The 13,665-nt window shown below is 31.7% G+C and overlaps 1 protein-coding gene across 1 annotated transcript in view; it reads left to right on the forward strand.

Moving 5' to 3' along the window:
* The window catches only part of LOC129805862 (uncharacterized), a 161,493-nt gene that overhangs the window by 126,928 nt on the left and 20,900 nt on the right, over nucleotides 1–13,665 (forward strand). Inside the window, exons 4-5 of the mRNA XM_055854085.1 lie at nucleotides 8,851–8,984; nucleotides 13,162–13,284. Coding sequence (XP_055710060.1) covers nucleotides 8,851–8,984; nucleotides 13,162–13,284 — 257 coding nt within the window. The remainder of the gene's footprint in view (nucleotides 1–8,850; nucleotides 8,985–13,161; nucleotides 13,285–13,665) is intronic.

Here is a 13,665-nt window from a genome sequence, read left to right on the forward strand (position 1 = left end):
TTGAGAGAGAATCTGTTAGCGGATGAGTTAAAATTGTATTTGAACAAATGATTTTTGAAAAAAAAAGAAAACATAAATTTGTAGTGAGAGAATTTTATACTTTCGCCGATTTTTACATCACGTTTCGTCTTGTAAAAAGAATTTTTATCAACGAAATTTTAAATCCTTGGTTCAAATACGAGTTCAGAAAAAATCTAAAAAGTTAAAACAACTCTATGGCAGAGTTGAATTAACTCTACGAATATCGATGTAATTATGACTCTTTTTCGTTGTAAATTTTAGTAAAGAGTTGAAACAACTCTGTGTGCGAGTTGAATTAATTCGTCGGATATCGATGTAATTATTACTCTTTTTCGATGTAAAATTTCATCTCGACTGAAGTATGTGCTTAAGTGTTTTCGTTTTAAGAATATACTTCAGTCAAGAAGATTTTCGTGTGACAAATTTCATAAGGAACATCATTTAGAAATATGCCTAACAGTGCTTCATGAAGACATGTGCTTGCATCATACTTGATATTTCGCTCGGAACATAGGGAACTTGAGGTCAAGAAAATATTAATAAAGAAAATGATAAAATAAAAAATAAAAACATAAAATTGCAAAACATATTCATTTTGAGATTTGAAAGAGTTATTCTAACTCTAAAAGAGATTTTTGTTAACTCTTGAAACGAGTTATTTTAATTCTTAAAACGAGTTATTTTCAGTGTTAAAAAGAGTACCTATTTACACTCTTTTGTCATGTAAATTTTAGCAAATAAAGTTTAAAAAAAACTCTTCCGAATATTACACCTAAATAGAAGTAAAATCAACTATAAAATATAGTTAATCGAAAATCACAAAGAAAAAGAGTTAATTCAACATCGATTCGAGTAAGTTTTACTCGATTATTTTTCTGAGTGTACGAAATATTTTGTCTTTTGTCTTATACTGAGTCTACTCTGAATAATCGTGACAATCGCAAAGAAAGTTAAAAAAAAAGGTCTACAAAAATCAGGTCAGGTCCCAACAAAAATATATCGCTTTCCAAAATGCACCACACTACCCTATTACGACTAATTTTTTCCTATGTTTCTCAGTATTTAAAAAATTAGGGAAAAGTGTCCAGTTTTTAAAATACATCTCGTAGTCACATTTATACAGAAACATGAAAAATTTAGTTATTACGAAGCTTGATATCGTACAAAGCATGGGCCCTTTCCCCTCACAAAGACACAATATTGGCTTATTATTTCCTATTTATTTTTTGTTCATTTCCAATTACAGAAAATTCATAATTAGGGGGAAGTGAGGCACCTTTGAAATTGGGGTTTTCTCGTATGTTTAAGTGGAACTGAGTCATATTGTAATTTAGCTTCTAAATCTATTTGTACAGCTAAATTATATCGCGATAAGGCTCAATTTCATTTGAAAATAAGCGAAAAATCGCAATTTCAAAGGTGCCCCACTTTCAAAGATGCCCTACTTCCCCCTACAGATTTTTCTGCGAACATTATTTATAACTTTACAGCAGAAATTGTGAAAAAATCATATTTTCAAAAAGTCATATTCTTCACTCTTTTGGAAAATTTAATAATTTTTTATTTTCGTTTTATCGAAAATCACTCAATGATGTTCCTGCTTGTTAGCTTTCAAAATAATACAATTAATGTTATAAACTGTTTTAGTATCATTAAATTTTGTTCATGAAATTTCATATTTTGCCGAATTGAATAAAATGTTAAATATTGAGTGGCATTTGTAATTCCAGAATTTGTGAATAATTTGTGATTTATGAAATATATTTTCCAAGTATTAACCAATTTAACATTAAAATACTTCATTGTAATAAACTATTTCTTTTATTGTGATCATAAATCCGAGAATTTATGGGTGCATGATGATTTTTCAATGCTCGAACTCAACCAAGAGTTCGAATTATAGGGTAAATGTTCAAATTCAAAACCATTTCCAGATGCTTTAACTTTGACAGAAGATTCAACACATTAAGTTCATTTTTTTTTTAAGAGAATTACATAAATTTGCTTCTTGACTCTTCTAGAATGTTACTGTTTAGTGAAAATTCTTTAGATATAATTTGAAAACTTCTTAAATACAAGAAAAATACGCGAGCGTAAAATGCTTCTATTGGAAACATATTAATCCAAATGGAGACAAGGGAAAGTTTCTAATTAGAGACAAACAGTGTATAAGTGAAACCGCGACGAAAGACTTCCAAAACTTGTTGAGTTGTTCTTCAGTGCAAGATTTGTTCTTATTCCTGGTCTTTTCTCCTTTCCCATCTAAAACAATAAGAAAATCTCTTCAAAAAATCATATTTCCGGGTTTTCCTATTGAAGCATTTGCAGACACTTCAGAAAAACCTTTTTTGTTCACGAAATAGGTAATTATTTCATTTGAAAACTTCACGTACCGTTAACAAAAAATATTAGCACTCAATTCAACTAAAATTAGCGAGAAATATGACATAACACAGCACAGCCGGTGTAAAATCGGTTATGAACCGATAACTAATTTATTCGAAATTTTGGTTGTGTGTCCTAATATAGTTTAGATGATATTTTGACTAATTTCGTAGTGGAACAAATTTTGTAAAATTATTGGACTTGTAAATAACACGTTTTTTCTCGTGAATTCGGCATCTAATGAATTTTAGTAATAAGAAACTACTTTTGAGGTATAGCACTTAAATCACGAGTTCGAGCATATCGCAAAACTGAAAAGTTTTGCAACCCTTTTTTCAGTCTAAAACCCACTGAACCCACTACATCATATTGTATTGCAAAGGTTTAAAATTATATGGAAATTAATGACGTGAAAACAATTAATTTACAAAATTTGTGCTATGAACTCTGTTTTTTAACGAGAAGAAATTAAAACTGTTCAATAAAATATTTAAGTGGAAAATTAGTAATATGAAATTACCAGGAAACGATGGGTATAAAATAGGGTAAAGAGAACAGAAGCGAAAATTTCAAATGATTGCCAATTGAACCCCCGATGGATTAATAATCCATCAATATTGGCGCAACCGCTAAAACGTTGACATTGATTAGCCAATATACAAAGTTTTTTTTTCCTTCTGGGGATTCACGCTAAATGGAGAACTTGTTGACCTAAATAAGTCTATGTGAAAGGTTTTTGCAGAAAGGTAAAACAATCACGGGGACATTTTCTAGCAGGTGAAAAAAAAAACGCTTCAAATTATGTGAAAACACGAAGGATATAGAGAAAGGTTAAACGGGAGAGGTATAAAAAAAAAGGGATAGAGGTTTACATCAAAAGAGAGATTGAGCTTCAGTCGCGGTTTAAAATCTCATTCTCAAATTTTAAACCTGGGTGTAGTGCTTGACCTGTCATGAACACCAAACGACGCAAAAGAATTCCAATTGTGCTATCATACTTCGCTCCTTGGAGAATATCAAGTGGCACAATACACGTGTTCACCCCTGAATACCCACAAAAGTTTCCACAGATTTTCATAGAATCCACGTTGAATTTTCCCAGGTACAACGTATCCCAAATTGCTTGTGAAATTCAAGTCTCAGGAGATTAATCGCTCAGCATTTCGAGCATTTGGAGAGAAAGCCATTATTCGACACTGTGTTTATTAACTTAGCACAATCTCAAGAGTATTTACAAAATTAAGCAAATTTTCAACAAAGTTTCTTCCTTAAGATTCGGATTTAGTACCATTTTTTCTACTGTCTCCAGATTGTTTAAACTTTAGGAAATAAGTCTTTCGAACAAAGAACAAGTTAAGTCACGATTCCAAAGTCGTCTCACTATTTTACATTGAATTTTAATTATTTATACTTTCATTAGTAACTAAATAAGATTTCTTTAAAGCCACAATTTTATGTGGTTTAGGAGATGTGAACAAAGAAGTATACCGCATAATTGGCTAATATTTCTACAGAAGAAAATATAAACAACAACCAATAGAGAACAAAGTTTTTCCAATTGTTTCTTTTCTACAAAATTTATTTCCTCACACAGTGTTATATATGACTTGAAACTTTTTTACAATACTCGCAAATCTTTTAGCAAAGTGTCGTTAAATGTCTTTTCTAGCGAAAAAAAATCAAGATAGAAAATCGAAACATAAATTGCTACTGTGAACGTATTATATTAAATTGGCATTCTTTCTCCCGCAAGAGTTGTAATCTTTAGGGAATTGCAGGGTAGCAGCAAACATTTGAAATATTTTTAACTAAAATATTGTTGCACTTGCATTGCCTTATTGTCTTATCACACTTGCACATTAAAATTTTAATATGATTCACATTAATTGTCGCTGGCGAGAGTCCAAATGTGTAATTTGTGTGTTTGAATCATTTTATATTCAAAATTTGATCTATTTGTTGATAAAAAGGTAGACTTGGCCCGCAAAATTTGAAATAAATTGATTTATAGCATTAATGCGAAAAATTAATGCGACTTTCTCTTTAATTTTTTAATGTGAAAAATATTTATGCTTTAGGTAAATTTAAACTTATTTTTGCAGGCCAAGTCCACTTCTTTATCAATAAATAGAAAAACACCAAACATTAAGTAATTCAAAGGCACAAATAACATATTTGGACGCTCACAAGCGACAATTAATGTGAATCACATTAAAATTTTAATGTGCAAGTGTGATAACGATAAAGAATATTAGTGGCTTTTGATTAATTTTAATAAGTTCAATTCTGTCGCTGCCCTAATTTTTTGTCACAGAAACATTAATTTATTTAGATAAAATTGAAAGTTCATGTTCGCGAATTATTAATACTATTTTTACTGAGCTCAGTAGCGACGACACAAAATTCATGAATTTTATGTCGCTACTTATTCCTCGAGGTCTCTTTTTGAAAAGTTTGATACTGAATTCTTGTGAAATTTTTTTTGTGCTCAAAAAAAATGTAAACATAATATCTCTGTAAAAAGACTCGAGTGTAATTTCCAACAAATAAAATAAAATAAATATCGCCGTTAATCCTGGTACCTGATAAACTTGTTGAAAATAAACTCAGTCTGCATCACGAATATACATATTGCTGTAAGTTTGGTGGGGTTCTAGGAGAATTATTCATCTTGAACTACTCCAAAGCGACGAAACAACCACGATAGATAAGAAATCTGATCAATTTCATAGGACCATTATTCGATAAAAATGTCCGTTTTTAGCCAACCTGACGACATAATATTCCAAAAGTTTTAATTTTTTATCCTATTCTGCATAGAATCTTTAGGAAGCATGATTGTTAAAGTTGAAAGTTTGACCTATTAAAAAATAAGTCACGCCTGAAACATGGCTTGGAAGAGGAACGAAATCAATTAGGGAAAAATGGGGTACGTATGAAATTGGGGTTTTCTTTCTCATATTTTTTACTTATTCGAAAGCTTGTGGCACATCTAGAGGCCCAACGTAAGAGGTTATCGACTTCCGGTATTCGACGACCCCTGATGAGTCACCATTATCTAGGATAGACTTTTTTCATTCACCCCAACCCCCCTTCGACCCCTCCAAAACCATGTTTTTTGGTTTCTTTCGAAAACGGCTTTTACAATTTTTTTTTCATTTTCGTATATGTTTTGGACGTTTTGGATGTAATCGATTTTTCGAAGATCAAAGTTCAACCACTTTGGAGGGCTTATTTTTCAACCGATATGCTTAAATTGGGGTTTTGTTTTTGAATGAGATCAAATTTTAAACCCGGCTACATCGGACTTAATCGGTAGTAAATTCGTATAATATATATAACCCGTAAATGATTTACCTTTCTCGTTTTTAATTTTATTTGTCCGTATGCTTGTTACTCATGCTAAAATATTATAAAACCTACTTTTCTTAAGCAATTTTTTTATTTCGGAGGTTTCGGAATAGTTTTTTAAATTAGTAAATCAATTTATTTGATAGTAAAGCGATATGTACATAAAAAAGCATAAGAGAACATAATACACGGATAGCTCTTCCTCGTGAGTTCGAGAACTCTGCGAAGCAGGGTTGCTTTGCCATCTCTTTTTTTTTAATAGAACTTAACCTTCTCGTATTGTAATTTATCTTGACAATAGGTTTGTGAAGCTAAATTACATCATGATAGGATCTAGTTTTGCTTAAAAATAGGAAAAAAAATTCATCTCTGTCGGGCTATTTTTTCCAAATAATTGAAAGACTAAAGTAACTTAAAATACGTTTTAAACTAAAGTAACTATAAATAACTAAAAAAAATAAATCACCTAAAATCACTCAATTTGCATTTGATGTACAATACCATGGTAAGGAATGGGTTAAAACGACACTTCTCTGGGAGGTAGCTGCAGAGGTGACGTTTGAACGTTGCGTTGTTTGCACAAAATTCAGATACGACCACTGTCTATGCATTTAATGATCGGAGGCAGCCATAGTCTCGTAGGCCAAAGAAAAAAGACCTAGGCTCCCAGGTTTGTCAGGAGATGTGAGGTGTTGGACTAGCTATTAGAATGGGTCCCGGTCAAAGTCACGAACGCCAAAATTCCGAAAGCCAAAATCCCGAATCCCAAAATCTCGAAAGCCAAAATCCCAAATGCCAAAATCCCAAATGCCCGGAAGCTAAAATCCTTAAAGCCAAAATCTGGAATTTTCAAAATACTGAAAGGGATGAAATTATATGGCGGTATGTAGAATAATTTCCTAAGACACAGAAAATTTCCCTTTGCCTCCAGCAAGCGCGGGTACAATCATGGGAGTACCTATGACACTTTTAAGAATTCAGAATTTTGGCTTTTGAGATTTTGGCCCATTTGGGTTTTGACTTGTGAAATGTTAGTGTTCGGGATTTTGGGTTTCGGGATTTTAACTAAATCTTTCAGTGTGTGATAGTTTGGGCTGACTTTTTATTGCCAAAATTTTCAAGCCGAGTATTCTCAAGGATTAACTTATGTCTATTTTCGACTTTACACTAGAAATTCTCTGAGTGAGGAGCAATCTTAGAGACATCTATAATGACAATTCAAATATAAGCGGTGGTTTATTCGTTAGGAAGAGCACAGTGGTAACACTAACAAATTTTAAGAGTAATCTTTAAGAAGTTTTGTAAGAATCAGTTGTATAAATTTTATAAGAAGTGCACTGAAAGTTTTGGGAGGAATAGACTTTAATTCTGGGCTAATCGAAAAAGTTAAATAGTTTTCATACAGGCCATGAGAAAAGTTCTGATACCTCCACGAATAAATAATCGAGAGTTGAATATTGTGTAGTCGATTATTGAGTGATACTCATCTATGCTGAGGTTCATTTCTATCTAGTAATTCTTTGACAGTTTGTGAGTCAACTGAAGTTGACATGTAAGTACATTTTTCAAAATGGTGAATTTGGAACTTCGGGCTGTAAAATTGATTTATTATCACTTTGGAAGTTTAATCCAAGATGGTACAAAAACTCGTAGCACCTTCCGCTTTAAAATCAAATGTCGAAGCATCTTTCGCAATGAAATCTATCTCAGAACTTCTCAACGAACCTGTATTTTCACTTCAATTTAGTTGTTGTGAAGTTTAAAAAAACTTTAGAATAGTTTTGAAATTTTGAACTTAGAAAATTCACCATAAGACATGCAAAATAAAATCGTGAAAGCTAAATTTTTTTAAAATTAAATTTAGGGCTGGAAGTAGTGTAAAGATATTAAAGATGTTCTATATAAATTGTAGAAATGCCATGAAAGTCTTATATGGAAATGGTGTACATCTTTTGCTTTTAATATTTCCATCATGCTAAAAGTGAAGTAACTGAATTAGCCCTTAAGTTCCGTATGGCGAAAAATAAACAAAAAAGAGAGAAAATATTGGAGAATTGTAGTGAAATACTTAACAATACACATATATAGTATTTTGGTATTATGTTTCAAAGAAGTAACATCCTATAGTGATGCTTGGTAAAGAAATTGGGTACATGCACTAAGAAGCTTATTAGAGTTCGGAGACGTTCGTTTTCAAAATTGATCTTTTACTCTTATCATCTGAAAAGATTATGTGTCGTATAAAAGGCATTGATATATAGCTACGTCATGAAAATTTCGCAACATTCGCTGCAATTATGCAGTAGATATCCCCTTATATTGCAGTTTTATTGAAATTCCTTACGAAAAAAGAAACCTAAATCCTTTCGATTATAGCGACGTTCAGTGATTCTTGAGTGGAAGCATAGTGGTAGCTTTCGAATCCTACAGAGTGTAATCAATCGAAAAGAAGATTGCGTTACATTTTCTGGGGCGGAAAAAAATATTTACAGAATGATTGAAAAGTCAATATGAAATGTATGAAATATAATTTTTAAGTATGATGCTAAATTGTATTTAAGTTTGCTCCCTTACTTTCAAGTGAGAAACCAATTGACTCACAGTTGGATGTGAGGCTCTGAATTGAGTTATTTGTTAACAGAGTAAATGTCTATTTTAATTTGATTGTGTCAACATCCAATTGTAAAGGAAGTAAAATGGAAAATTCAATGTGTAATGAACTATTTCAATTTGGTTGCACAATGAATCAAGACGTAGTTGTGTTAAGTGAATTTCAGAAGCATTTGGAAATTATACTGATTACAAAATGGTTGTTACCATTAAAACTTTTCTAAATTCACTTTTAAAGTCAGTTATTTGACTTTGAGTGATTTGATTAAATCCATTGAGAATTCCTTTTCATAGTATTCCCTTAACCGTTTTTACCCAGGAATGAAAACCCAATTTTAAACGCATTATCATCAATTTTTCAATTTGTGCAATTTCTCTCTTGTAACATTCTTGTGGAAAGAAGTCTTATTGATTTTTCTTGTTCACTATTTCTTTTTTTTTCCATCATCGATTCACTCTCCCGTTTTTTTTTCATTTTTACAGAAATTCCACAGCAGCGACCATCAATAAGTGGTGCCAAATTGAAGTATCGAGTCGGAGACGTCCTCACAGCGAATTGTTCATCGAAACAATCAAAACCAGCTGCCAATCTGACGTGGACAATAAATGATGTTCAAGTAAATACAAATTCACTCACATGTGGATTTCCCTTCCGGTTTTCCATCACTACCCCCCATCTACAGCCATCCTTTCTCGCCTTGAGCAAAAGAACATCCCAAGCCCAAGATGAGGCAAAACAATTGCTGTGGTTGAGGCTTGAAGTAGGAAAAAGAGATGCGGAGACTTCAGGGGGTGCTTAACTTGAATTTTACCCAACGGCAACACGCCAAGTTTTTCAATGAGGCGGCTAATTTTATTTACACAGACGCGTGTCTCAAAATAAGGATAGAAAAGACACATAAAGTGATTTATGACGTGGAAAATAAGTTTCAGAGTATGACTTTTACAGGACAATCGACATAGTACATATATTTAGTCGAAGATTATATTAGGATTTTATGAAATATGGGTTTTGTAAAATTATCCTTTTATGTCCCATTAGCCAACTTGCAAATTACAAGGCTTTGTTTAACTTTAAAACTTTCAATTGGAATTTTATATATATCGTCGCCTCTAAACAAAAGTATTCTAAGTCTGAAATCTTAACACTAAACCTACCAAGACCCGGTCAAATTGACCGGTTTAAAATTAATACAAATTTAAAAGGTACTATGTCAGTATCACACTTTATGAATTTCTTAAAATATCCATGTAATATATTTTTCAATGTTTAAGTTTTAATTTTTTGCTCTCTTTCGAGGCAAATTTATTGAGTATCTTACCCTACAGCGGTTTGTCATTTGACCAAAAAACAACCAAAAACGGTCGGTAGGTTTAGTGTTAAACACAACTTGTCAGGAGGGAGGATTCAAGTTTGACAACTAATATTGATTTCAATTTTCAATTAATTTCAATTAATTAGTAGGGAAAGTGCCTATGTTTCGTATGATCCAACCTTCGTAATGACTATTTTTTTTTAAACTGGACACTTTTCCCTAATTTTTAAAATATGGGTGAGATTAGTGATATTTATTGAGAAATATAGGCAAAATTTGGTCATTACGAAGCTATGATTACGAAGTATGGGATCTTTCCCCTAAACTTTCAATACTTTAAACTATTTTATCATTCATAAGCATTGCATATCGGTTAATGTTATTTTTAAACTATTTCAACTAAGTTTCAGTTTTTTTTCTCGTACCTTTCGCATGTATAAAGATGCTATTCTTATGAAAAATGAACATGTTTTCTCATGTGCTTCTGCATTATCGACTTTCTTTGCATTACTTGCTGTCACGACCTCACGACTATTTGGTGATTTTAGAATATGATGAGGACTGGAGAACAGAGTCTGGTCTAGATAAGAACAAAGTACAATTTGAGAACAGTAAAGTACAAAAAAACATGTTCACTTGTCATTGGAATAGCATCATAGCTCTATCAATAGGGGAAACTGGGCACCACCAAACACGCTGTAGCACTAAACACTAATTTTTATTTCTTAACTACTTGGACTGTTTCAACCATTTCTTCAGAAGACAAGTATCCCTATAGCGCCTATAAATTCCTATAGGTCATGTCCTTAGAAGTCGAATATTTGATTAAAAAGTCGCAGTGTTTGGTGCTGCCCCTTGTTTAGTGGTGCCCGAGTTTCCCCTATATTTCTTGTCACAGAAATCCACTGTTTATTGTGTTTTTCCAATGAAAAATAAACATGTTTTTTTTTTAGAACTACTGTTCTCAAGTTCTTCTGCGTTATGGATTTTTCTTTGTGAATCGGAATTTTTTGTGTTTGTTCCTGTCTTGACTCTTTTCCCCAGTCCTCCTCCAATACAACTTGAGAACAGTAAAATGCTAAAAACACATGTTCATTATTCAGTGGTGATTTCACCCTATTTAAAATATCCCCAGGCGTATGAAAATGTTTCTTATATTCGAAAGAAATGTTTTTAGTTAGTGCATAACGCCATTTCTCAGGTTTTTTTATATCCCCAGGATCTGCATAATCGTGGGATTCCTGTTTATAAAAAATATCAATATTCTTGATAAACTGAAAAATTTTAATAAACTTTTATTGCTAACAAGAAATATTAAGATTTTGAAAATTTAAAAAGTGGAAAAAGAGTGGCTTTTTTTTTGAGGAATGCTGAAACTAGTTTTTAAGGAATGTCCACGATAAGATTATTCGCAAGGACAATGTTTCAAAATCAAACACTATATAAAAACAAGTTTTCTTTTTAAACTTTATTTCATTGTCATCATTTAAGACTTTGATGAGGGGAACCAAGAAGAAGTTGCAAAATTTTACTAATTATAAAATTGAATAAAAACCAGTGTAACCGTGCTATCACACTAGGATTTTTTTCAATTTGTAAATTCAAATTAATTTTCAGATGAATTGTTCCTTTGCGTTATTTTGCATTAAAAATCATTTGAATTGATAGATTTTCATTTATTTATTAATTGTAAACTTAGCCATAGTTCACAAAACACGTTTAAATGAGCAAATTAAAATGTTAAAATTGCTCATTAATTTCAATTTCATTGCAGTTAAACAAGTAGTCAGTCTTTTGAAGAACATTGTTCTTATTAAATTTATTCACTCGTAACTAATGTTATTTGTGGCCAAAAAATAAGAAAAGTACAGTGATTTAGTGATAAACTTGTACGGAAATGAAGCTTTAGTATCGGGAGTAATTTGCTTAGTTCCTACAAAGCCATTCGAAGGACATTTTTGTTCCATGAAAAATCTCCAGTTTGTATAACTTCACACAGATTTTCAAAACAAGACTATATAAGAGTCTCTTCATCAGCGCCCTTGCCAGAACCCTTTCTTCTGGTTTTGAGGACCCTTTGGCATAACATTTAAAAGTGACTATAACACATTTTTAGCACTGTCACACATTTTACAGCCATTCATAATAAAAATCTCGCGGCATTAGTTAAAATGGAGCAAATTTCTTGCAAAATGGGTCTTGGCTGTGAGAAATTTCAAGCAATTCTAGAAATCTTAATGCTCAATTCAATTTAAAATTAAAACGTGAAAAATCCTAGTGTGATAACACCGTAAGTAATCTACAAGAACGTGAAGTTTTAAAAACTATTTTTTTTTATAAATAATGTATAGTTTTTTATTTTGAAACATTTTTCTTATAGGAACAATTTTATTGTGGACACGCTTTAAGTGCCATATTGTCAGTTGCATTGACCGCATTGTCATATCTGAATTAGTTTTGTATCTGTATCAAAAATTCTCCTTTTAAATAATTTCTTCTTTTTTCTTAAGTTAATTCCAACTAGTATCTCTGAGTATAACTTTAACGTACATTAACCCTATAAGGACGAGAAAGTAGAAATCATGTTTTCTGACTTCTTTCAGCTAAACAGAACTTTAAATGACTAGGGTAAGTGTGCCAAATTTCGGCATAGTTGCATGCAAGCGCCAAAGTCCCAAGTTTGAAATGTAATATTTTAAATACAAATTGATTTTTTTAATTCTTTCTTCTGAAAGAGTGTTGCTTGGAACCTTGTAAAGAGTTTACTGTCTTTATTTACTCTAAAATCATTCTTAATACATTTTAAAATGAATAAAAATATAGACACAGCTTTGGTACCCTATTTTGGCCACCTTCATTCTCATAGTTCCTTGCCCTTCGGGAATTCTTCCAATATCTTTTTCACGTCATCTCGTTTGTCGTAGCTACATTTTTGTTATTCTTTTGCATTGTATAATCTCTAAAGTACGTAAAATCTAAAAGTTCATGGAAATTCGAGGAACAAAAAAGGTGGCCGAAATTGCAAGCTGGCCGGAATTTGGCACACTTACCCTATAGGAAAAATTTTATTTATCCTATGTCTATTTTATTTGTCCATAAAGGGTTAAATACGTAAATTAATAACTTTGGATGATTTATGTGTGTCTAAAATTAGATTAGATTATTGACAATTTCAGGTAACATTGTTATCCTAAGGAAATAAAGCTCAATTTTGTCAATTAAATTGAACAAATTTAATTACCTTCACATTTTAGATATGCTTAGCATATTCAAAGAAGCTAATTAAGATAGAATTATGTGTTCATTAACAGTAATTTAGCGGTAAATTGAATAAGAATCAGCAATAAGTTACTTGATGATAAGTTGTACTATACACCCCCTGAAGTAAATCATACGTAGCACGTTCTTTTGGGGGGACCAGAGGGTGTGCGTAAAAAATAGAGTAGCGACTATACATAAGAAACTAATATCTTTTCAGGCCAGTTCATCCCACGTTCGACTGTACAAGCCAGTGAAGGATGAGACGACAAATTTGGAGACATCAATTCTTGGAGTACATTTCCTTGTAGCGCGTCAGTATTTTTTGCAAGGAAAATTGAAGGTAATACAACAAAATAACAATAATAATGTATTATAGTCAGTGTCATCCTAAGCAACATCCCCTCTCTATATCTCATATGCATGATGGTGATAATTTTCCACTTTTTCCCTTAATATATTTTATTATCAAAAGTACTCGAGGATGAGCATGAGACACATGAGGTAGCTTCTTTCTTTTTTTCTCGGTGCTTCATAGCGTGTAAATTTAGATGTGGTGACAATTTTTTTGGGTGAAACGAAAAAAAAGGAAGCATTTTTTGGTAGCAAGAGAGAGCTATGTATAAATTGTTGGTAACACAGAAAAATGATGGTTGTGTATTTTGTTTCCATATAACATACATTCACATTTATAAAAATATATTACTAGAAAATTTATGTTCAT

Source organism: Phlebotomus papatasi, chromosome 3 (genome assembly GCF_024763615.1).
Source record: "Phlebotomus papatasi isolate M1 chromosome 3, Ppap_2.1, whole genome shotgun sequence".
NCBI lineage: Eukaryota > Metazoa > Arthropoda > Insecta > Diptera > Psychodidae > Phlebotomus > Phlebotomus papatasi.